The sequence below is a fragment of the Sturnira hondurensis genome, unplaced genomic scaffold, assembly GCF_014824575.4.
Source record: "Sturnira hondurensis isolate 20B ecotype Veracruz unplaced genomic scaffold, ASM1482457v3 Scaffold0003166, whole genome shotgun sequence".
NCBI classification, from domain to species: Eukaryota; Metazoa; Chordata; class Mammalia; order Chiroptera; family Phyllostomidae; genus Sturnira; species Sturnira hondurensis.
In genome coordinates, this window is record NW_028075797.1 from 627,635 (window position 1) to 652,153 (window position 24,519).

At 40.4% G+C, this 24,519-nt stretch overlaps 1 protein-coding gene across 2 annotated transcripts in view; it reads left to right on the forward strand.

Annotated features, from left to right (window-relative positions):
• The window catches only part of LOC118984017 (S-adenosyl-L-methionine-dependent tRNA 4-demethylwyosine synthase TYW1), a 176,327-nt gene that overhangs the window by 141,371 nt on the left and 10,437 nt on the right, over positions 1-24,519 (forward strand). For both annotated transcript variants that reach the window (XM_037041728.1, XM_037041729.1), the window contains exons 14-15: positions 6,120-6,230; positions 18,039-18,206. In XM_037041728.1, the coding sequence (XP_036897623.1) occupies positions 6,120-6,230; positions 18,039-18,206 (279 nt within the window). The remainder of the gene's footprint in view (positions 1-6,119; positions 6,231-18,038; positions 18,207-24,519) is intronic.

Sequence of the window (24,519 nt, forward strand, 5' to 3'; positions counted from 1 at the left end):
ATTTCTCCTTGTTTCACTTTGTATAGCCTTTACTTCTTCCTTTATTTTTTAATATCTGCTAAAGTCGAATGTATATATATTCTATTATGCATATATTCAAGGAAAAATAAGGGTTCTATGCATGCATCAAGACTGTACAACATTGAATAACAGAAGATGTAAGAGAATATATAGTTTCATTTATATAAATTTCAAACAGGTAAAAATCTGAACTATGAAGTTAAAATCAGGGTGTTAATATGAGGGTGTTAACCTCCCCCAAAATTGGAATTATTCTCTGGGTGGCTGCCCCTTGTAGTAGTTTTCCTCCACCAGGTGAGTGTTCTAAGAACTCATCTGTATCAGTGTACCAGCTGGCTTGTTATGAGAGGCTGCATTCAGCCTCAGTGAATTTTGTTTGAAGACTCTTTCAACACCTTTGTGCATTGCATGATGAGTGATTTACGAGCATGCCTGCCCACACTGTACTGAGTGTCAGCAGTTTCTGACCCCAAACGGGATGATCCCTGTGCCCCACCCTCCCTATTCACCCAATCTTGCCCCGAGTGTCTTTTTGTTGTTACTGCCCCGATGAAAAAAGTCCTGAAAGGGACCATTTTGCTGGTGTGAAAGAACTGAAACAAAAAATAGCAGAAGCACTAAAAGGCATCAAAATCCAAGAGTTTAAAAACTTTTTTGAGCAGCGGAAATAATGTCTCATTAGGTGTATTGCATGAAATGGAGGGTAGCAGGGGAGGGTACTGAAGTTTAAATATAAGAATAAATACACAAAATTTCTCCTTTTTTAGTATATTTTATTGATTATGCCATTACAGTTGTCCTATTCCCCCCTTCATTCCCCTCCACCCTGCACATCCCCTTTCCCACCATTCCCCCTTTAGTTTATGTCCATGTGTCACAAGTTCTTTAGATTCTGTATTTCCCATACTATTCTTGCCCTCCCCCTATTTTCTACCTACCGTCTATGCTAGTTACTCTCTGTACCTTCTTCCCCTTCTCCTCCTCCCACTCCCCTGTTGCTAACCCTCCATGTGATCTTCATTTCTATGGTTCCACTCCTGATCTAGCTGTCCACTTAGTTTGCTTTTGTTTTAGGTGTGGTTGTTAATAACTGTGAGTTTGCTGTCCTTTCACTGTTCATATTTTTTCTTCTTTTTCCTAGATAAGTCCCTTTAATATTTCATATAATAAGGGCTTGGTGATGATGAACTTTGAACTTGACCTTATCTGAGAAGTGCTTTGTCTGCCCTTCCATTCTAAATGAAAGCTTTGCTGGATAGAGCAATCTTGGATGTAGGTCTTTGGATTTCATGAGTTGGAATACTTCTTTCCAGCCCCTTCTTGCCTGGAAGGTCTCTTTTGAGAAATCAGCTGACAGTCTGATGGGAACTCCTTTGTAAGTGAGTGTCCTTTTATCCCTTGCTGCTTCTAGGATTCTCTCCTTCATTTTAATCTTGGCTAATGTAATTATGATGTGCCTTGGTGTGTTCCTCCTTGGGTCCAACTTCTTTGGGACTCTCTGAGCTTCCTGGATTTCCTGGAAGTCTATTTCCTTTGCCAGACTGGGGGAGTTCTCCTTTATTATTTGTTCAAATAAGTTTTCCACTTGTGCCTGTTCCTCTTCCCCTTCTGGTACCCCTATAATTCAGATGTTGGAACATTTAAAGATTTCCCAGAGGTTCCTAAGCCTCTCTCATTTTTTTGAATTCTTGTTTCTTCATTCTTTTCTGTTTGGTTGTTTCTTTCTTCTTTCTTCCCTCTTCCCTTGATTTGAGTCCCAGTTTCCTTTCCATCACTATTGTTTTCCTCTGCATTTCCCTTCATTTCAATTAGTTTAGCCTTCATATGTTCCTCTAATTTGTGACTAAAATCAGCCAGTTCTGTGAGCATCCTGTTCACCAGTATTTTTTGAACTGTGCATCTGAAAGGTTGGCTATCTCTTGGCCACTTAGAAATATTGGCTCTGGGGCTTTGAGCTGTTCTTCTTGAGCCATAATGTTTTGGTCTGTTCGACCTGTTAGGTATGAGGGGCAGAGCCTTAGGTGTTCACCATGTGGGTCGACCCAGTCACTGGGTTGTGATGCTGTATGTGGGGGCGGGGTCAGAGAGTGGCAGTGGTGTTTGTTCTGCTCTCTCTCGGATTTCGGTCCTCTCTGCTGCTTCCTGCAAGCAATCTGGGCCCTCTAGGTGCCCGCTCCTGTGTGTGTGTGGGTTTGTGCACCCTCCAGGATCCTGTGGGTGTCTCCAGCAAACTCTGTGAGCCTGAGAGCTTCTCCTGGCACCTCAACCCCGAAAGTGTTTCCAGTTGGTGATTTTAGGCTTTAATTCCTGTCGCTGGGGCCCTGGCCTGCACCGTCTGTCTCACTGCTCGCTCCTTTGCCTGGTTTATCTGCTTGGGAATGTGTGACCTCGGTCAGCTAGCCACCTGGCAACCACACTGGGTCTGCCCGTTGCTACCCCATGTCTGGGATCTGCCAACCTCAGCCTGTGCTCCTGGGTCGGTCCTGCTGCTTTTTACTGCCCCACCCCGCTCTGCCAGCCGCCAACTCCACCCTTTTTACTGGTCTGGCTGAATGGTTCGTTGTTGTCGGACTTCTGTACAGTTCAATTTTCTGTGTTTTGGTTGCGTTTTTGTTACTAAAACCCTGTTGTCTTTAAACTTGTTTGTGCAAGGAGGCACAGTGTTTCTACCTACACCTCCATTTTGGCCAGGAGTCCACAATTTTTTATAAATAAATTTTGGTGGTTTTTGTTCTCCCCCTGTCCCAGTATATTAGTTGCAAATGGAGTAAATAGTGACTGAGTGATGGGCGTTTTCTTTGTGGTAATTTTTTGAGCTGTATATTCAGGTTTTAAGTACATTTCTCTTTGTATGTTGTATCTCACTATTTAAGATGTTCAGCAAAGAGAGTGACTTGGATGCATATCACTTGATGCTGCATATCTCAGCTTTGTTGCTTTCCAGCTGTGTAAATTTGGCAAATATATTTAACAGCTCTAAGCCTGAAGTTCATATATATAATGTCCAGATAATAAATATGTTTTGTAAGAATTATTGTAAAGTTGAAATAACTATTAGAATTTTTGCTAAGATATTAAGCACTGAAAACAGCAGCTGGCACATAGTAAGTCTGACTCATTGCTAATTCCCGCTATTGTTATTGTTATTGATGTCATTTATTTGATCAAAGGAATTTTAAGGTTCTCTTGGAATTACATTTATTTATAAATCCATTATGGCTTTCCATGTAGGTGAGTTTTTGTTATGGTCTCAGAAAAATGTATTTTATTCACTGTCCATGTTACTTCATAAAGTAGTCATTTTATAGGTATATTTGATATATATATTTTACAATTGTATGTAGAATTTTTTTTGCTTTGTATTTTTTAATTTTACATGTGGTATGTATGTTGCCAATAATGGCATATAGAAGCTGACACTTGGTAGGACTAACTGCTGCCAGACGTGGTTCTAAGTGGTACATGGATTAACACTTCGAATCCCATGTAAAACCCTCATTTTCCAAAGGTAGGAACTGAGAACAGGGATTAAAGACAGCTAGCTCATGGTCTGGGGTTCGGTTTGGCTCCGGAGTCCACATTTGCCCCACTACTCTATGCCAGAAAAGCTGCTCTTTTTTTTTTTTTTTAATTTGGTAACTGGCTAGTTTGCTTAATCTAATTTTTATTAATTTATTTTTATTTTTTAAAGATTTTATTTATTTATATTTAGAGAGGGGAAGGGAAGAAGAGAGGGAGAGAAACATCAATGTATGGTTGCTTCTTTCTCACCCCCTACTGGGACCTGGCTTGCAACCCAGGCATGTGCCCTGACTAGGAATCGAACCAGTGACCCTTTGGTTCCCAGGCTGGCATTCAATCCACTGAGGCATGCCAGCCAGGGCTCCTTAATCTGATTTTTAGTTAATTTTCCTAGATTTAAAAAAAAGCCAGATATATCATTTATAAGAAATTATTTTTTGTGTACTATTCAGTAATTCTTGTTCTTTCTTTGATTTTAACTTTCAGTGTTCATAAAAATAATAGTGTGGATATTCTTCTTTTAATCTAAATGGAAATGCCTCGGTTTTTCAACCACTTAGAAACATCGACTCTTGACTGGAGAGTGTTTTCTTTATGTTGTGGATGTGCTTTTTAATTATTGAGTTTACCAAATGGATTTTGATATATTTATTATGTTTTATTTTCAAAATTCAAAAACACATCTTTAGCATAAATTAGGAATGGCTTTTAAACCGTATCAAATGTCTTTGTGTATCTATGCAGATGGTCACATGTCTTTTCTGTGTTGAACTATTAATGTAATGAGTTGTATTAATATATAGCCTAACATTGAATCATCTTTGCATTCCTAGAATTTTCAACATGTTGAATTTTATTTTGCTAAAATTTCTGTAAGATTTTGGTATATATAAGTACAGTGAGAATGGTCTGTAGTTCTCTGCTGTTTTTGTCAGGTTTTGGCATTGGGTGAATTCTAGCTATATAAGAGAATCTGGATGGTTTCTGTCTTGTCACACATGTATATGAGTATTTAAAAATAAGTTTTGAGTACATTTTCTGGTATGGCTGCTTAATACTATTTGTTAAATGTCTCGTGTTTTTTTTTAACTAATTATAGAAATCTTCAAACATAAACAAAAGTAGAGTTGGTATCACTTTGTCCCTCTCTTACCTTACTTTGTTTTTCTCTAGGGTGTTTTGAGCCTTGCTACTTAAAACAGGGTTTGAGGTTTAGCAGCAGGGGTATTGCAGGGGCTTTGCTGTGGATGAATGGATGTAATTAACCATGGACACATGACCTGGACACGTGACTACGTGCCATATTTTTGCCACCTTTGCCATATTCTATTGGTATAGGCAAATCACACGTTCTGGCCCCACCATTGCTTTAGATTTTAAACCATCTTTAATAATGTGGTTCTAAGATGTTTAAATACTGTATTTTGTCATGTATGATACACACTTTTTCACCCAAATTTTTGAGATTAAAATAAGGATGCACATTGTACATGTGTCATACTAATTCCATATATATAAATGTTTCTAATTTTTATTTATGCTTAAAAGTGTAACTCTGGAAAGCAATTACAATATCCGTATACAAAATAATACCCTGGAATATGATCATCAGTTTTGTTTGTCAATATAAATAAAAATTTGAATTAAAAAGTTGAAAGATTTTTTTCCTAAAAGTTTGGGCCAAGAATGTGGCTGCGCTTTACACATGGCAAAATGCAGTAAGTCTTTGAGCTTTTAATTTGTCTTGAGTTCTGGAAAGGAGCTACAAAGTCACAGGATATAAACTTTTAAAAGACTCTGACAACTGTTGTCTAATTGCTTTTCAGAAAACCAGCACCTCTCTGGGTTGTGTGATAGCAAGTGGTAGCACTGACAGTTCACGAATGTGCCTGTTCTACCACAAGAGAGAATTAAATAGTTGGAACATAAGAAAGAGGTCAAGAATAGTTATAAAGTCTTGTCATAAATAATTTGAGTGATTGGTAACTGAGAGCCTGAAGGTTATTTAAATTAAGTTCCTGAATATTTTACTTACTTACTTATTTATTTATTTTTAGAGAGAGGATGGGAGGGAAAAGAGAGGGAGATCACTGTGTGGTTGCCTCTCAAGCGCCCCCAACTGTGGCCTGGCCTATAACCCAGGCATGTGCCCTAGACTAGGAATCCAACCGGCAATCCTTTGGTTCCCAGTGTGGCACTTAATCCACTGAGCCACACCAGCTAGGGCGATTTGAATTAATTTTTGATGGTCTAAAACTATTTGGTCAACTTACCGTTTTTTACTAAATCTTACTCAGTGTGTATTTGTCAAGGGACTTTTGGGTACCTAATAGTGTTAGTTATTGTGAGTGAGAGAAAAGAAATATGCCACTTTCTTTGTTTTTATAAGGCTTATGGGATTCTTATTACTTTGTTCTCAGTTCTTTCATATTTCTACAAAATATAACTTCAATTTGTAGAGGTTCATGCAGCCTTTCCCATTGCCTGGGTTCTCTGTGGATTGAAGAAATGTGAAAGTCTTCCTAGGTGTAACTTCTACCAAAATGAAAACAACGTTGACTTTTCCTTTGTTTTAGCAACAGCGCACTGTCTACAGACTGACTCTCGTTAAAGCCTGGAATGTGGATGAGCTCCAAGCCTATGCTGAGCTCGTGTCTCTAGGGAGTCCTGACTTCATCGAAGTGAAGGTAAGTCCCTGTTGGCCACTGCTGTGCACTTTTCTGTGATGCTTTGTTGACCATCCTACAGTTAAAAAATCTTTAAACTTCTACAGGAGATCCAAGATGTTTTATTTATTCATTCAGAAATAGTAATCAAGAACCTGGGCCTCTTGTAGTCATTGTGAAGTCATGTAGTCATGTAGCAGTGGGAAAGGCCAAGCATTTGTTCTTGCAAAGCTAATAATATTTCAGTGAGAGGAAGACAGTCAACACAAACTGAATGATTAAAAACTATGTACAGTTGACTCTTGAATGATGGGGAATTAGGAGCACACTTGAAATTTTGTGTATAACTTTTGACTCCCTAAAAGCTTAACCTACTAATAGCCTACTGTGACCAAGGCCTTACCAATAACATAATCAGTTAATTAACATACGTTTTGTGTATTATATGTATCATATACTGCGCTCTTACAATCAAGGAAGCTGAAGGGAAGAAAATTTTATTATAAGGAAGAGAAAGTCATTTATAGTATTTATTGAAAAAAAAATTGCCTATAAGTGGACCTATGCAGTTCAGACCTGTTCTATTTAAGGTTAACTATAGTAACATTAATATGCAAAGAAGTAAATGTGTTATAGTGAGTAATTGGTTGGTTTTTAAATAAATTTTTATTATGAAAAACTTCAAATATCTAAGAAATGGAGACACTGCCTCATGAACCCCCATCATCCATCATCAAGCTTCAGAAAGTGCCAGCTCGTGTTTCAGCTACATTTCTACCCATTTTCCTGCCCTTACTGTATCATTTCAAAGCAAACTCCTATGTGATATCATTGATCCATAACTGTTTAAATATATAACTATTAGAGATATACAATTAAAGATACACACTCATTTTTAAACACTTATTAGAATTCTATTCTCATAACTAAAGAATTTTAACAGTAATTTTTAAGTGCTGGAACATACAAGGTTTCAAACTGGCCCAGCTATTTCAATAGTATTTTTGAATCTGGATCTAAATAAGAGCCATTCATTGTAATAAGATTATTTATCTCTTAAATTTCTTTTAATCTAATTCCTCTTCCATGTTTCTGCTTCCTTGTAATTTATTTTGTTGAAGAAAATGATTATTTATCCTGGCTATTTCCTCATACTTATATTTTAGATTCTGCTGGTTGTGTTTTGCTCTGCTTTCTATATTTACTGTGGATTGGTAGTTAAATCAAGAGAAGATTAATCACATTCGTTTGTGTGTTTGTATGTTTGCATTTCAAGATTATTCCATTGGTGGTATTGTATATTTCCAGCAAAAGGCTTATAATGTCTGGTTGCCTGTGTCGTGTTTTTGCCAGTGTTTCTTTGGGATGGATTCCTATAAGTGGGTTGATGTATCAAGGGTAAGTGCATGTATTGTTTTGCTAGATATTATGTTTGTCTTTTCTGGATTTCATAAACTAGAAGGCTTTTCTGAGAAGATAACTTTCTCAACACTGATAACCGAAATACTAAGAAGATAATATGCAAAGGCTGGGGATCAGAGCATTCTGGCAGATGGCGCAGGTAGTACACAGAGGTCCTACATGGTTTCTGGGGGGTGGTTGGAGTTGGCGGTGAGAGAAGATGAAACGGAGGTGGGCTGGTGCCAGCTTTTGTTAGGCCTTTCAAGCAAGGATAAGAGAATTGGATTTTATACCAACTTCCATGGTAAGCTTTTCTGTGTACCAAGTATACTTCTAAGGGTTTTAAGCTGGAGAGTGATGTGATCTGATTTATGATTTTAAAACATCACCTGGCAGGGTTGGGAATATAAGACAGAAAGCTGTACTTGAACAAGAATTAAATTAAAAAATTATTAAAAAAAGAAAAAAAAAAACAAAACATCACCTTGCTGCTGTCATGAGTAGATTATAGAGGGTGATCATAGAAGTAGGCAGACCAGCTACAACATCATTGCTTAATCCAAGCAAGAGATGTGATGGTTTGGGGAAGGTCATTGGTAATATGGTTGGAGAACAGTGTTGCATTTGGGATAAGTTTTGGAAATAGAGCCAACAGAACTTATTGTTAGATCATATGCAGGGAGTGACAGAACGAAAGGAATCAAGAATGGCACCAGATACTTAGCTTAAACATTTGTTGGATGTGGAACAGTTTACTGAGATGGAAAGATCGGTGCAGGAGGGAAGTAAGTCTGGGAAGTAATTTCATGCATTCTATGTTGGCCTCATTAAATTTGAGGTATTTTTTAAATATCCAAATATAGGTTCAAACAGGCCATAGCCATGTAAGTGTAGAGGTCAGCGATAAGACAGGTTGGCAATAATGATTTGGGAGTCATCGGCATGAGATGGTAGTTAAGGCTGTGGAGTGGTAGGAGGCACGTGGCTTTCTTGGACAACTAACAATCCACCAGATGAGAGAAAGTGACCAGAAAATTTATCCTGAAATTCCATCTCTGAAAGCTCCACTTTTCAGTTAATATTAATGAAGTTGAGTGTACTCTGTATTGAATTGGAGGCTATTTCAGAGTTTTACGGCTCTCTTTTAGTAAGTTCAGCTCTCTGTCTTACTGTACTCTGGAGGGTCGGGAAGTGGGAACAGGTGGAAGAAATACCACTGTTGAGTGTGTGGCATTTTATCTGTAGTCAGGTAAAAGACAGTTTTTTCTTTGAAATTGCTCTTTAGTGAAGCAAAGATACAAACTGCATCTGAAATATATATGTTGGCTTAAGCGAACCTTTCCAACATAGGAGATTAATGGTGTTTTAATTTATGATTTAGCTATTAAGGAATGCTGCCTCAAATTATGTTGCAGTAAAACCTCTGTTATAAAGCAATTTGGCTGGATCACATGGCCATCTATTTTCATTTTTCTTCTTTTATTTTCTCTTATATTCTGTAATGAATGAGATATTTTATAATCTGAAAAGAGCCAACCAATTTATTTCTTAAAGATGGCTACTGTGTAAACAGTATAATTTTTTTTTTAATATATATATTTTATTGATTATACCATTACAGTTGTTCTATTCCCCTCTTCATTCCCCTCCACCCTGCATACCCCCTCCCCCACCATTCTCCCCCCCCCCCCTTAGTTTATAACCACATGTCTCCGGTTCTTTAGATTCTCTATTTCCCCTACTATTCTTGCCCTCCCCCTATCTATTTTCTACCTACTGTCTATGCTATTTTCTGTACCTTCTCCCCCCTTCTCCTCCTCCCACTCCCCTGTTGCTAACCTTCCATGTGTTCTTCATTTCTATGGTTCCACCCCTGATCTAGCTGTCCACTTAGTTTGCTTTTGTTTTAGGTGTGGTTGTTAATAACTGTGAGTTTGCTGTCCTTTCACTGTTCATATTTTTCATCTTCTTTTTCTTATATAAGTCCCTTTATCATTTCATATAATAAGGGCTTGGTGATGATGAACTCCTTGAACTTGCCCTTATCTGAGAAGCACTTTATCTGTCTTTCCATTCTAAATGAAAGCTTTGCTGTATAAAGCAATCTTGGCTGTAGGTCTTTGGATTTCATGAGTTGGAATACTTCTTTCCAGCCCCTTCTTGCCTGGAAGGTCTCTTTTGAGAAATCCGCTGACAGTCTGATGGGTACTCCTTTGTAGGTGACTGTCCCCTTGTCTCTTGCTGCTTCTAGGATTCTCTCCTTCATTTTAATCTTGGCTAATGTAATTATGATGTGCCTTGGTGTATTCCTACTTGGGTCCAACAGCTTTGGGACTCTCTGAGCTTCCTGGATTTCCTGGAAGTCTGTTTCCTTTGCCAGACTGGGGAAGTTCTCCTTTATTATTTGTTCAAATAAGTTTTCCACTTGTGGCTGTTTCTTTCCCCCTTCTGGTACCCCTATAAATCCAGATGTTGGAACGTTTAAAGATGTCCCAGAGGTTCCTAAGCCTCTCCTCATTTTGTTGAATTCTCATTTTTTCATTCTTTTCTGGTTGGGTGTTTTGTTCTTTCTTCTGGTCCATTCCATTGATTTGAGTCCCAGTTTCCTTTCCATCACTATTGGTTTCCTGTGCATTTCCCTTCATTTCAATTAGTTTAGCCTTCATATGTTCCTCTAATTTGTGACTATAATCAACCAGTTCTGTGAGCATCCTGATGATCAGTGTTTTGAACTGTGCATCTGAGAGGCTGGCTATTTCTTGGTCACTTAGAGTTATCGGCTCTGGGGCTTTAAGTTCTTCTTAAGCCATATTTTGGACTGTTCGTGACTGTTACGTATCAGGAGTAGAGCCCTAGGTGTTCACCAGAGCAGGGCAACTCAGTCCCTGGGTTGTGAAGCTGTACGTGGGGGTGGGGCCAAAGAGGAGCAATGGCGTCCTGTCTGCCGCCTCCCACCACTGCCTCCCACCACTGCCACCGCAGCTGCCACTGTCACCGGGGCCCATGCGTTTTGTCCCACTGCATGCGAATGTGCCACCGCCGTCAGCCCTCCGCCAATGGGTTCGCCCGCTGGGGCCTGCGCGGTCCGTCTCACTGTGCACGAATGTGCGACCGCGGTTAGTCTGCCCCACACCCCGACTGGGTCCGGGCTGCGTGCGTGCCTGGGTGGGGGGATCTTTCCTGCCCAACCCTGCTCCGCTGCTGGCTCCGCCCCTCTTACTGGTCCTGGTTGAATGGTTCGTTGTTGTCGGACTTCCATATAATTCAATTTTCTGTTCTTTGGCTGTGTCTTTGTTCTCCAAACCTTTGTTATATTCAAATTTGGTTGTGGGAGAAGGCACAGTGTTTCCACCTATGCCTCCATCTTGGCGGAAGTCCCAACAGTGTAATTCTTTAAAAAAGAAAAAAGATTTTAGCCCTGGTTGGTGTGGCTCAGTAGGCTGAATGCCCACCTGCGAATGAGAGGTTGTCGGTTCGATTCTTGGTCAGGGCACAGGCCTGGGTTGTGGGCCAGGTCCCCGGTTGGGGGCATGTGAGAGGCAGCCAGTTGATGTTTCTCTCATACATCAGTGTTTCTCTCCCTTTTTTTCCCTTTACTTTTCCCTCTCTGTAAAAATAAATAAAGTCTTTTTAAAAAAGATTTTACAGTCGTACCTTGACGCTCATTGGCTTCAGAACTCATCAAACCCTGTACACCACATTTTGACAAGAAAAAAATGTTTCAGCACTCTGTGCTTGCTCAGGACTTGCCGCACTTGCTAGAACTTGTGTGAGTCATGACGTGCCCTGCAAGAGAAAATGCTTCATCCTTCGGTACTTGTCAGTTTTGGCACCCGTCACGAGTTCTGGATTGAATTAACGACGAGTACTGAGGTACCACTGTATTTATTTGTTTTTAGAGGAATGGGAAGGGAGGGAGGAGAAGAGGGAGAGAAACATCAATGTGAGAGAAGAATGTCCATTGACTGCCTCTTGTATGCACCCGACTAGGGACCGACCCTGCAACCCAGGCCCCCAGGCATGTGCTCTCGCTCGGAATCAAATCAAGGAGCTTTCACTTTGCTGGATGGTGCCCGACCCACTGAGCCACATCAGTCAGGGCAGCAGTGTAATTCTTTGATGACTATTTTTTCGTTGGGCAAATTATGAACGTAACTAGGAAATATATAAAACCTTCTGTCTGTGCCTGAGATGTTATAACGACATAGTTTCTTTCTAACAATATTTCTTTTTTGCTATTTTATCCCTGCACTCAACAAATATTCTGAGCTCTCTGCATGTGCCAGGCCTCGTCAAAACAAACAGAGACAAAATTTAATGTAGATTTACCATTTGGCAAATGGATGTCTAATAGAACAAGGCAAAATCTACAAAAGTAAGAGAACAACACTGAGAGATTTTATTTTTAAATTCTTGGAGAAATGTGTAATCTAATGATAATTGTAAAATGTCTTATTTAAATGGTAGACCATGTAGTAGGTAACAGTTTGTGTTATATCAGGGAAAACGTGGTGACGATCAGCGTGTCTCGTGCAGAGGACGTGCAGTGTCGCTGTTGACCTGGTTGGGCTGATGGGCCCTGATTGGGTCAGCTCTCATTTGTCTGATGGGTTAACGAATGTCTTCCTTTCAGCCTGAAGTAGGAAAAGGGATGTTCACCGAATATAGTATGCTATTTAGAAACAGATCAAGTTATAAAATAATACTTATTATTTGATTACATTTTGACTGTGTATGTTGAGATATATTTATATAAGTATGGAAGGACATATACTAGATTGTTAACAGTGTTCTGTTTGATACAAGGGTAGGAAAGGCTTAAAAATTTTTATACCTCTGTGTTGTGATATTTTAGTGAGCATATATTGCTTTTATAATTCAGACGATTGAAATGAGATCAGTAAATGGAGAAGGCATTCTTTCCTGTTCAATAAGGTTAAACTATTTAATGTCTGAAAAGGCAAGCTATTGTTTTATTAATTAAAGTTAAAATTTTCTAAAACAGAGTTTTAAACCCTCTCCAGAAAACATTTGTGGAGCGCTAGCAATATGGCAGGCTAAGATAACCTTAGAGTCCTCCAGAACCAAGCACACAGATGTGAATATGTTGTGATAAATATACTTCTGAGAACATAGCCAATTGGAGAACATAGTCAGGTCTCTAAGGGGATTCCTTAGGGGTAGAAGGAGAGACCACCCTGATGGTACTCTACAGCTCTGGCAGAGACAGAACTGAGATTTAAAGGACAAAAGATGAGTCCCTTTTAACTTCAGTGAAAGACTGAATTAGGACAGAATTTACCCACTGACACAGAATGGCACTTGGAGACTTACCCCGTACCTATGCTGTTGATGAAAAGAAAAAGTCTTCCAGGACCTGTCCCTCAAAAGGGTTGGCATTAAAATTTAACAGTACCTCACAGTCACATAAAGGCTCTGAAGATGTGAAATTGATGCTACTATCAGACCCCAGGCCAGTGATATGCCGGGGGCTCTCCGCAGAAGCAAACACAATATTGTTCATATCCTTTCTCTGTATTTCCTGGACGTGTGAGTGTGTGGGGGGTGCAGGAGCCTCTCAACAGTCTGCACACACTGGCTTCTCAAATGGGCAGGGTGGGAGAGCACAGCTCTGATACATTTCTGAAAGGTCTGGAAGGAGCTGGGCGGGCTAGCTAGTCTCTTCCTTGAGCATAAACTTCCTCAAGATGAAAATTAGAATAATAATAGAAGTTTAATAGCTTTGTTTTGAGAATTCATTGGAGATATGGGTATGTCTGGATTCTATAAATGTTTAACTCACTTTCCATTAAGCACATTTATTTAAACTAAATCAATAGAAGCTATTTATTATATTGATTTCCTCTTTTCTTTCATTGCTAATCTTATAAAATATTTTTTCTTTTTTATTCCCTGTAAATTAACTTATATTTTAGCTTCATTAGGCTTAAATAGGCCTTTATCTGCTAACCTAAGAATTTTAACTATGATTATTGGCTTGCTTTTTTGTGAAAATGTGTTTCATGTCACAAACATCTGTCTCATTGAAAAACTTTCATAATACAATTTATTTATAAATGAAACACTGCCTTTACATTCTCTGCTAGCACTGTACCTTGAGAATAGTAAGTGCTCAGTAATTATGTGTTGCCCAGTGATTTATGATTGAAACTCTCTTACCCTTAGCACTGCAACTGTCTGTAGAGCTCAATCCTTGCAGGATGCATCTTGCAAAATGATTTTTAGCACGGCCTCTCTCCTTCTGCACACAAAGATAAGGAATAGAGCCCGTTCGTGTATGTAGTAGTACCTACTAGTGTTTGTCATTTGGTTCGTGATCGTTAAGGATTAGAAAAATTCCGAGTAATATGAGTGAAATTTTACATTAGAGCGAACCCCAACAGTTCTGGAGTTTATTATCATAGAAGAATTTGTCACTTGATCTTTAGGTCACTCGGCATAGATTGGTTGGGGGTACAGAGAGGAATAGGCTCAGAATTTAGACTTATTATTTCAGTTTTCTGATAAAGAATATGCGCAAGGTTTGATAATATGGAGGTCACGTGCGGTTGGGGTTCCTGACTGGAGATTGAAGAGATGATGGGGAGTTTGGCCAGTTAGAGACTGAGTGCAGAGTGGGATGGCCCAATAAGAAGGCCTGAAGCCACGCTGAGAAGCTCAGCTGTTGTCTGTCGGGGGAGCTGTTGAAGCATATTCAGGATATACAAATGACACATTTGATGTACATTTCTTTTCTCATCAGACATAGTGAGGAAGAAAAGGGGCCACATACTAAACCTGAGAAACTCAGGGGGAGGCCTGTGTAGTGGCCTTACAAACTCAGAGACCTAAAGTAACCACAGGATGGTTTGAAATGAGAACTTTCTAACTAAGAGCACATCATGGTAGTTGGTTATGTCCTAGGCTGGTGTTTTCCCTAACAGAGGTCAGTCTTTACTTTAACCAAACCTGTCTTTTTGCATCAATGATAACATGCCTTTAGAATAGAATGTCCACTTTCCTTTTCCCTCCAAACCCTTCAAAGCACAGGCCCTGCACCAGAGGTTGCCACAAATCCCCTCATTGTTACTGTTACCACGTTAATTGTTGACTGTGAACTATCCTGGACCCACCTATGTAAAAGTTAGTGTCTATTTCACTTTTTATCCAATCCCAGAGGTTTCCCTGCTTTGCTTCCTCACACCTCCCTAATCTATCACCAGTGGATGTCATGTAACCCCCATACATCTCCACTTTTGATTGTAATGTATAAAGTAAGGTGCTAAAGTGCCATTCTCCAGAGCATTTTCTCAGCTTGTTGAGGTTTTGCTTCCTGGCAATTGCCAACTGTCAGTTTGGCTGAAATAAACTCACAGAAATTCTCAACATTTGAGAGTTTCTTACGTTGACATTAGGGAACAGAAACAGTATCAGGAGTCTGTAGACACCCGGTCAGTTTGATTGGAATAGCAATCAAACGACCAAAAGACCCATAGACCTAAGTTCCCAGGTAAACTTTCCAAGCAGCCATTAAAAAAAAGACCTTATGCCCCATCTCCTACAGCAGAGATCCAGCAGAAAGGCAGAGTAGTGGTGTGGGTTATGCTATTCACTCCAGACCCCAGGATGAGTAAGTGGTCCTGCTCTGTAGAGCTTTCTTTGGGTCTACTTGTTACTCCTCAACCTATAGATTCTGGAGTCCTTGACCGCTATTCAGTTGCCACATTGTGCCCATCTGTTTTCTTGAGGTGGTTCTTTTTTCAGAGTTGTGAGGGCAAAATGTGATGCTGGTGATAAATGGGGAGGGTGTGTGGGGTGCTGGTGGGATGCACAGGTGGTAGACAGCCATGCCATGAGAGAAAATGAAGTGTTAGACAATTCAAGGTTAAGTGTGATGTTTAGACAATTCAAGGTTAAGTGTGACTAGGAATAAAGTCAGGACAAATCATTGAGAGACTAGAGTATTGGAAGAAGTGAAGCAGCCACAGCAAAGGAGAGAGCACCATAGAGTGAGGGTATTAGGAACCAAACTGAGTTGGGGCTTAGGGGTTCCCAGAAGTGACTCCACAAACGAATTCACTGAAATCGGTTGCCCAGAGCATTTCTGTCATGGTGAAGGCTCAGGCTCTGTGGACGGCTCAGCTGGTTATGGCGTACTGCCCTCCAAAAGATTTTGTTTGGTTAAAATGAGAACTTTTATGTGAAAGTGCTTTGGAAAGTGTTATAAAACATGGTGTGAGCCCTGGCCACTGTGGCTCAGTTGGTGGGGTGCTGTCCTGCAAACTGAAGGGTCACCAGTTTGATTCCTGGTCAGGGCAGATGCTGGGGTTGTGGGTCTTATACCTGGTAGGGGTGTGTGCAAGAAGTAACTGGTTGATGTTTCTTGCATCAGTGTTTCTCTGCATCATTTTCTCTCTCTCTCTTTTTCTCCCTCCTTTCACCTCTGTCTAGAATCAATAAAAGAAAAAATGTTGAAAATAATTAAAATACAAAATTTTAAAAAGCATCATGTGAATGTATGGAAAAAGTACAGTGAACTTTGGCATTCATTCTTTAATTTCATTCCCAAGCCAAATCTCTCCTTAATGTTTCATGATTTATTGTTGCCGAATAAGAAATATTAAAATACTTTCGAAACCCGTTGTCTTGAAAGATCTTATCTAAAACCTCTTCCTCAATGAACTAACTTTTTAAATATTAAAAATAAATTCCTTTGAATTAACTATTTCATATATGGCTGTTCATATAATTCATACATCATGAACAGTATTCAAATTGAAGTCAGGTTTATTTTTATGACCAAGTTGGTCTTTCGATGTCATGTTTTTTTAATACATTTGGATACGTTTGGCAGTATTTCAGTCATGCTTTCTTAAAAGATTTTTTAAACTATTATTTGCTTTTTAAATTAATGAAGAACTTGGACTCTCTTTAATGAATTCAATAAATTATTGGGCTAACAGAGAAGAGTCTCATGTTTATCATAACGGAGCTGGGTCACTTCAGGTTTTTGTTCCGCAGAGGCCATCTCAGTTTGGTACACCAGCCGTCTTTTCGAACAGCCATCTGGAATAGAGTGCTTTGCAGAGCTCATCTGAGTTTTTGGCCATGTCCCAGCTCTGCCATCTGTAGGGTCAAGGTCACTCTGCAGTGTTCATTTGTGGGTTTTTCACTTACTGTCATTCTTCCCCCTCTAGTATGTTGTGTGTCTGTGTGGGTCTGTGTGTGAAAGAGAGAATGAACCAGACAGACAGACAGACAGTATATGTGAGTGGTGTGCATTTTTCATTTCAGTATTCCTGACTTACTAGGAGCATATCTAGAGTATTCTAACCATTTGTTGGGAAAGTTAGAATAACTTGATTCTGGGGTATCTGAAGAGCTTACAAAGTGAAGATATCCATTATTATTAGAAAATTAAGCCCTGGCTGGTGTAGCTCAGTGGATTGAGCATGGGCCTGTGAACCAGACAATCGCAGTTCGATTCCCAGTCAGGGCACATGCCTGGGTTGCAGGCCAGTTCCCGGCAGGGGACACATCAGAGGCAACCATACATTGATATTTCTCTCCCTCTCTCCTTCCCTTCCCCTCTAAAAGATAAATAAGTAAAATGTTAAAAAAAAAAAGAAAATTAAGTATTTAGCATGATGTAATCTACCAAGTAGAGAACTTAGCTATAAAACTTGGGCTTTATGTGCCTGGGCTGTCAAGTACAGTTCAAAGCAGAACCAAAGTTAACTCACAGCATAAGGATTTGTGTGAAGTTGAGAAGCACGTATGCATATGTAGGTGTGCTTAAATGTCTGTGTGGATATCCACAGAAGTACTTCCTGTTTGGCATGATTCTCTGTTTATGTGTACATAGCTCCACATACAAAATATGTTACAAAGTGATAGCTTTAAAGAATAAAGAATAATAATGGGATCCCTATCCAGCCTTTCACAGAAATTTCACCAACCTCAAATTAAACTAAAGAATGGAAACTGGATTTATTTTCCCAGTGAATAGATTGTTCGGTGAATTTTTATGGGTGTCAGCTCTGCCTGAATTATTATACTAGGGGACTATACTTCCCTGAGAATTAATCCATTACAGTGTCCAAATGAATCTGAATAGAACGCTATGTCACTGGTTCACATACATCCCATGACTAGACAGCAGAGACTGTGACATGACCCAAGCACAGGTGCCCACGCAGTGGCTTTGTCACAGAGTGAAAGGAACATCGGCCGGGGAGCCCCAGTGCTGTCTTTGTTGCTATCTCCTTGTATTAGCTCCCAAGAAAAATATTATCTTCTTTGTGTCACTTTCTTCCCTTTAAAATACAAGTGGGATTGGATTGGATGACCTCCAAAAGGCTTTTTGGCTCAGAAACTTTCTCTATGACATTTAAGTAATTGTCTCTCACGATTGTGATGTTTCCACAGGGTGTTACCTACTGCGGAGAGAGTTCGGCAAGCAGTCTCACCATGGCCAACGTGCCCTGGCATGAGGAAGTGGTACGCTTTGTCCGCGAATTGGTGGCTCTGATCCCTGACTATGAAATTGCTTGTGAACACGAACATTCCAATTGCCTCCTGATTGCTCACAAAAAGGTAAGATAATTCGAATATGCATTCCTCTGTCCTTACCCTCACTGCTTTCTTCTTCTCTTCTATCTTTATTTTCCCTTCACCTTACAATAGTGAATATCTGCTGTTTGGCTACCTTTGCTAAAACAAAGATTTAAAAAACCCTACATTCTGTCTGTTGGGTTCATACACCCTCTTTTTGTGTGTGAAATTACATTATATTTAGTCCTCATGTAGGCATTTCAAGTGCTTTCTGAATTGTAATTGGTACATGCTGAAAACAAAAGCAAAACACCCTTGTAATAACCTCTAGTCCTTTCCCGGAATGACAAAGGACAACCAAAAAGTAAACAACCTCCATATGAGTATTTCTGACTGTCAGGGGAAATGAAACATTGAGATATTTACTAGATTTTAAATCACTTGGAACCTTGGCCTCTGGAGAAAGTTTTCTGAGATTTTGGTTCATGACTCTATTTCCATTTTTCCCTTCAGTAGTTTTATTAGGCAGAACAGGTATTCGAATGCAGTGTATGTCTTAAGTAAATAATGCCTAGCAAAAGAAAATTCAGTTCTTAGTAGACGTAGGCCATTAAAATCAGAAGTAAATGCAAATCAGGGGCTAGTGTTAGAGTAGCTATTATGATATGTCCTTATGGAAATATTTATACAGAAACAATGTAGCAGCTGGAATTTGATTCAAAATTTTAAAAAAGGTAGAGTACATGGTGTGTGGGTGGGTTAAGTGTTGTAGAGACTAGATGATGGATCCGTAGAGGTTCATACCTCTCTGCCTAGTTTTTTATTCAGTTTCTTCATTAAAAATGCTTTTGTAAAGAAGTGGACATGGATGAACTTTGAAAACACCATACCAGATGAAAACCAGGCACAAAAGGCCACCTGTGGTATGATTCCATTTATATAAAATGTCCAGAACAGGTAAATCCATAGTAATAGGAAGTATATTGGTGGTTTCCAGGGTCTGAGGGAAGACCAGATTGGGAAGTGACTGCTAATAGCTATGGGGTTTCTTTTTGGGGTGATGAAAACGTTCTTGAATTATATGGTGGTGTTGGCTGTGCATATGTGTGACCATACCTCTGGAAAAATATCACATTTTAAAAGGCTGAATTTTATACTGTATGAATTATATCACCATAAGGTAGATTAATACCAAAAAGTTAGTAAAGGTCAAGGGCGGGCTCCTGTCATTCTGGTGTGGTGGTGAACTCCTTCAGCATTCTCTTGTCTGGGAAGCTTTTTAATCGACCTCATCTAAGTGAGAGCCTGGCTGGGTGCAGTAATCTTGAGTGTAGGCCCTTGCCTACTTGATTAGGATTTAGAATTTTTGTGCCATTCCGTGATTTGAAATTTTTTATGTCATTCTCTTCTGGCCTGAAGAACTTCTGTTGAGGAATCAGCTTGAACAGTGTATGGGAGCACCCTAGTACATAACTAACTGCTTTACTTTTACAATTCTTTCTTTGTCTTTAACCTTTGGCATTTTAATTATGATGTGTCTTGGTGTGGGCCTCTTTGGGTTCATCTTGTTTGGGACTCTTTGTGCTTCCTGGATTTGTGTATCTATATTTCCTTCTCCTGGTTAGGAAAGTTTTCCATCATTATTTGTACAATTAGGTTTTCAATCCCTTGCTCTCTCTCTTCTCCTTCTCATACCCCTATGATGTGAATGTTGTTACCAGATGGCCTTTACACTGTGCTCATTTTTTTAATTCTTTTTTGTTTTTGTTGTGTCAGTTGGGTGTGTTCTGCTTCCTTGTCTACCAGATCCCTAATTCAGTCCTCTGCTTCATCTAATCCACATTGATTCCCTCTAATGTATTATTCATTTCAGTTATTGCATTCTTCAGTTCTGTTTTTTTTTTTAAATATATTCTATCTCCATTTTTGTTTTCTATTTCTTTGTTGAAGTTCTCATTGAGTTCATGAATTCTTCTAAGTTCATTGAGCATTTTTATAACCAGTGTTTTGAACTCTGCATTTGGTAGATTGCTTTTTTCCATTTTGTTTAGTTCTTTTTCTAGTGTTTTATGCCATTTGTTGATTTGGGACATATTTTTTTTGTTTCCTCATTTTGGCTGCCTTCTTGCGTATTTTTCTGTGTATTAGGTAGAGCTGCTACATCTCCCAGTCTAGGCTGAGAGGCCTTATAAAGTGGGTCTCCTGAGTAGCCCAGTGGCACAGTCTCTTTGGTCACCTTAGCAGGGTACTCCAGAGGCATCCCTTTTGTGGGTTGTGGGAGCCCTCCTGTTGCAGTGGAGCCAGGATTGCTTTTGGCACATCATTAGGTGGTGCGTTGACGCTCAGGCTGATTTGCAGTGAGGAATGGCAGTGACTGCAGTGGAGGAGCTGTTGTGTAGGGGCCGACCCCATAGAATGGTACCCACTCTAGTGGGGCTCTGGTGCCTGCCAAGTCTGCCCTTTGTGTGTGTTATTTGTGGAGCTGGTTGGGTGGTACTCCAATGTGGCCTGAAGTTGGCCACCAGGTATATTGCTTCTGGGGCCTTTTGGGAAGGGCTCTGGAGAAGGTCAAGTTTAGCTGCTGCCTATCCTGACCTGGAGCCACTGGTACGAGTACAGAGTGATTTGCAGACTATTGATACCTGTGTTGGACTTGGGGGCACTTGGCAGATGCTAAGCTGTGAAGCCAGGCAGGTAGCTACTAGTGCTGGGCTTGGGGCTGCTTAGTAAGAGGTACAGGGCCTGCTGAGGCCAGTTGCTGCTAATTTGGGGTTTGTGAACCTCTGAGAGATTTTCAGGATGTTTCCAGCATGAGCCAAGACAGGTCACGTGCATAGAAAATCATTTGTAGAGATTCTGGCTGGGTATTTGTGTTAGGTGGGGCAGGGCCTTTGGGAATACCAGAGTGGGCCAACAATGTTAGCAAGGTTGTTGGAGACTCAGACTTTGTGCCCAGCTCTGTGTGCCAGCTTTTTGGGGAGGGGGTTCAACAGAGGGATAATGGTGTCTGCCAGCACTTATGTTCCAGGTGTGAGCTACTCAAAAGCTAGTCAGTTCAGTTCCTCCCCATGTGCCCCTGGCACTTTTCGAGCTGCTGCCCCGGCACTGGATCTCAAGCGGGCCCATCAGTGAGTTAAGTCCATGCACAGGCTCTTTAAGACTTGCTGTGTCTAAGTCTCCAGCAGCCCTCTGTCTCACTCAGTCGCAACATCCACAGTTTTTCACAGCCAGAGGTTATCAGGAATTCTCTTCCCATAACTAGAATCCTGGGCTTGGGAAATCTGTGGGGTTATGACTCCTCGCCCCTCAGGGGGCCCATTTCGTCCTTGACATCCCTCCTGTTTCTTAACCATCACACGTGGGTGTGAGACCTGCCTGTTCCGCATTTCTGCCCCTCCTACCAGTCCTGATGTGGCTTCTTCATATTTATATCCTAAGATATAGGACTTCGGTTCATCTAGTCTTCTAATACTTCTTAGTGATGCTTGTTCTATAATTTAGTTATAAGTTTGATGTAGTTGTGGGAGGAGGCAAGCAGCTTTTAGCTATTCTGCCCTCTTGACCTGGAGTTTCTTTAATAAAATTTTAAAGAACCTGTTTGTCATAATTCTGTTTAATGAAATTTTCTCTATGTGAAAGATTAAAAAATAATGAGAACAAGATCCTTCATGAAGAAGCTTTGCTGTTCTGGACTGTGGGAGCCCATATAACCGTCTCGTCCAGCCAGCAAGGCCACTGATCCTTAGCTGCTGCCTCGGTTTAGCCAGGCCAGACCCGACTGCCTGTGGTGTGTTTTTTGAGATCCTCTATGACCTTTTGAGTTTGTTGTGATATTGCATAGATTTGCCTCTTCCCTTACTGTTGGGTTGGAGGAATTCTTGAAGCAAGGTGACTTGGCGCATACTTAACCTCATGTTTTGTGATTCGGGATTTCATCCCTCTGTTTATGCAGAGGAATGCTGCAGAATGTCTTGCAGCATTATTTTTTTGCCAATAAAAATAAAATTTGCCTTTTTAGCTTTTGCCTTTTGCATGAAAGAGTCTTTTTCTGAGCTACTTAATATGATTATTCTCAGGTTGTCTTGAGAGGGAGTATATTTAGTTTCACTCTTGTCTTAGGGTTGTGATGGCTAATATAAGTGTAGCCTACTGTTGTAGATGGAATGTTTACATCTCTTCCAATTCGTATATTGGTGTACTAACCCTTCATTTTGGCTGTATTTGAGATGGGGCCTCCAAGAAAGTAATTAAGGCTAAAGGAGTTCATGAGGTGGAACGCTGATCTTGTAGGACTGGTGTCCTTTTATGAAGAGACACCAGAGTGTGCCCTCTCCCCACACCCTGCCCTGTGCACACACTGAGGTCATGGGAAGCCGTAGTGAGAAGATGCCTGTGTGCTGGGACCTTTATCTCAGACTTCTAGCATCTAGAACTGTGAGGAGAAGGAGTATTTGTTTGTAAGACCACTATTTAGTGGTTTTTTGTTATGGCAGCCCTAGCAGACTAGTATACCTATCTTTTATTACATTTACTTGGTGTTCTAGTGTGTGTTCATAGACATTGGCAAAGTTGCCAGTTTTCAGATATTAGCTTACAGTTGTATCTGTAGAACTAATTTCTTCAATTTTAAGCCAGGTTAGAGTTTTGTAGTCAGAATAGACCAGAATGTTCTTTAGGCTGCATTAGAGTTAGGAAGTCAATTTAGTGTGTTGCAGCCAGTGATTTTTTTAAATGAGCTAGATTGCCTATACTTTTGTGGAAGTTGTGTTTCTAGAATATATGTGTGTTGGTTCATATGTGTGTGGTAGGTTAAGATATGTTATTTTTTACTGTAATTGTGGCAAAAAAAGAGAGAAAAGATTTGAAATTTATTGCTGTAGTCCAAACTAATCTTTTAGTCTCTCTCTGAGTATCTATGGCAAGTGATTATCGATAAGTTTGAGGGAAAAGGAAGACCAAGATTGTGGACCCTGAGGGGTGGAGGGAACACCCAGGGCAGAGGAGAATGTGGTTATATGCTTTGCTTAACCAAGCAAGCAGGGAGCCCCGGAGAGGGCTCCTCTAGCAGGCCCAAGCTGGCGGGGGGACAGGGGTGATTTGTCACATCCAAGTGTGCGCTACCAAAGTGCCTTGGGTATAACCTCACTCACTGCATTAAATGACTGAGACTGAGCCAAGTTTGTAGTTGGCACTCCATAAATGTTTATAGAAGGGAGGAATAAAAGGTAGACATCCTAAACAGCCTTATTTTCCTGTCATACATGTTAAGGACATGTTTACTCCTACATTAGTTGGGAAATCATCACGCTTCTCATCGTACATGCCCTCTGTTGTGAATACACTGTGGAAACAGTCTACACTATTCCATAGTAGAGCCAATAGCAGCAAAATTTCATCCTGTCTCAAGATGTCAGTAGAACAGGTGGGAGTTTTTCTCATCATGTAGTCTTGTAGCTTGTTTAAGAGGTAAGGTGGAAGAGACTAGGCCCTTGTCTGTCCTAAGTGATAGCGTAAATTATAAGTCAGTTATATTCACAAAACTCACAGTTTTGGCAGGGTTGAGTGGGGCGGGGAGGTAACTACAGAAGCAATTATAATGTGCTCTTGTTGGGCAAGTTCAAGGTACAGTGGCGCCCTGTGGCAGAGGAACTGTCATAGTCTCAAATGATTTGAGTCTCAAGTGATTCAGAAAAACTTCCCAGAGAAGAGGACATTTATGAGGAGACCTGAGGCTTAGGTAGGTGTTAATGAGACAGAGCGAACAGCATGGAAGTCATATGTTGGAGGTGGTTCATGAGGAGCCTCCAGGTGGAGACTTGACCATTAGACTATAGGTCCTAGGTAATGGGCCTCTGTTTAGCTGTTGGCATAGTCATCTCAGGCAGTCTGCAGAAGGTGGAAACAGCAAACACTGGAATCAGAAGGCCAGTCAGAAGGAAGACTGGTGCTGAGTCCTGGAGTGAGGGCCAGTGTTCGGGTGGTGCCAGGGCATGGCAATAGGAATGCCGCTGAGGAAGAATCGATGGTGCCTGGCTGTTTTTTGGATGTGAGGGGCCAGGGAAGGGAGGGCTGCCTGGGGCTCTAGCGGAGGTTCAGCATCGGGGGATGACAGTGATTGCTTTCACAGTACTAGAGAACATTCAAGAGCAGTCAGTCTTGGGAGGGAAAATGACAGGAAATATGGATTTTACATTTTGAATTGTAGAGTTCCAAGAGCCCTTGGGGCACCGTTTCAAAAAAATGGTCTTATTAGAAGAAATTTTCTCATGAGTCATAGGTAAAGTTTTCCATTTGTTCGGCGTTTTTTCCCCTAGAAAGCTCTTAGCTGTTAGGTAAAAAATTACATGTCATTACA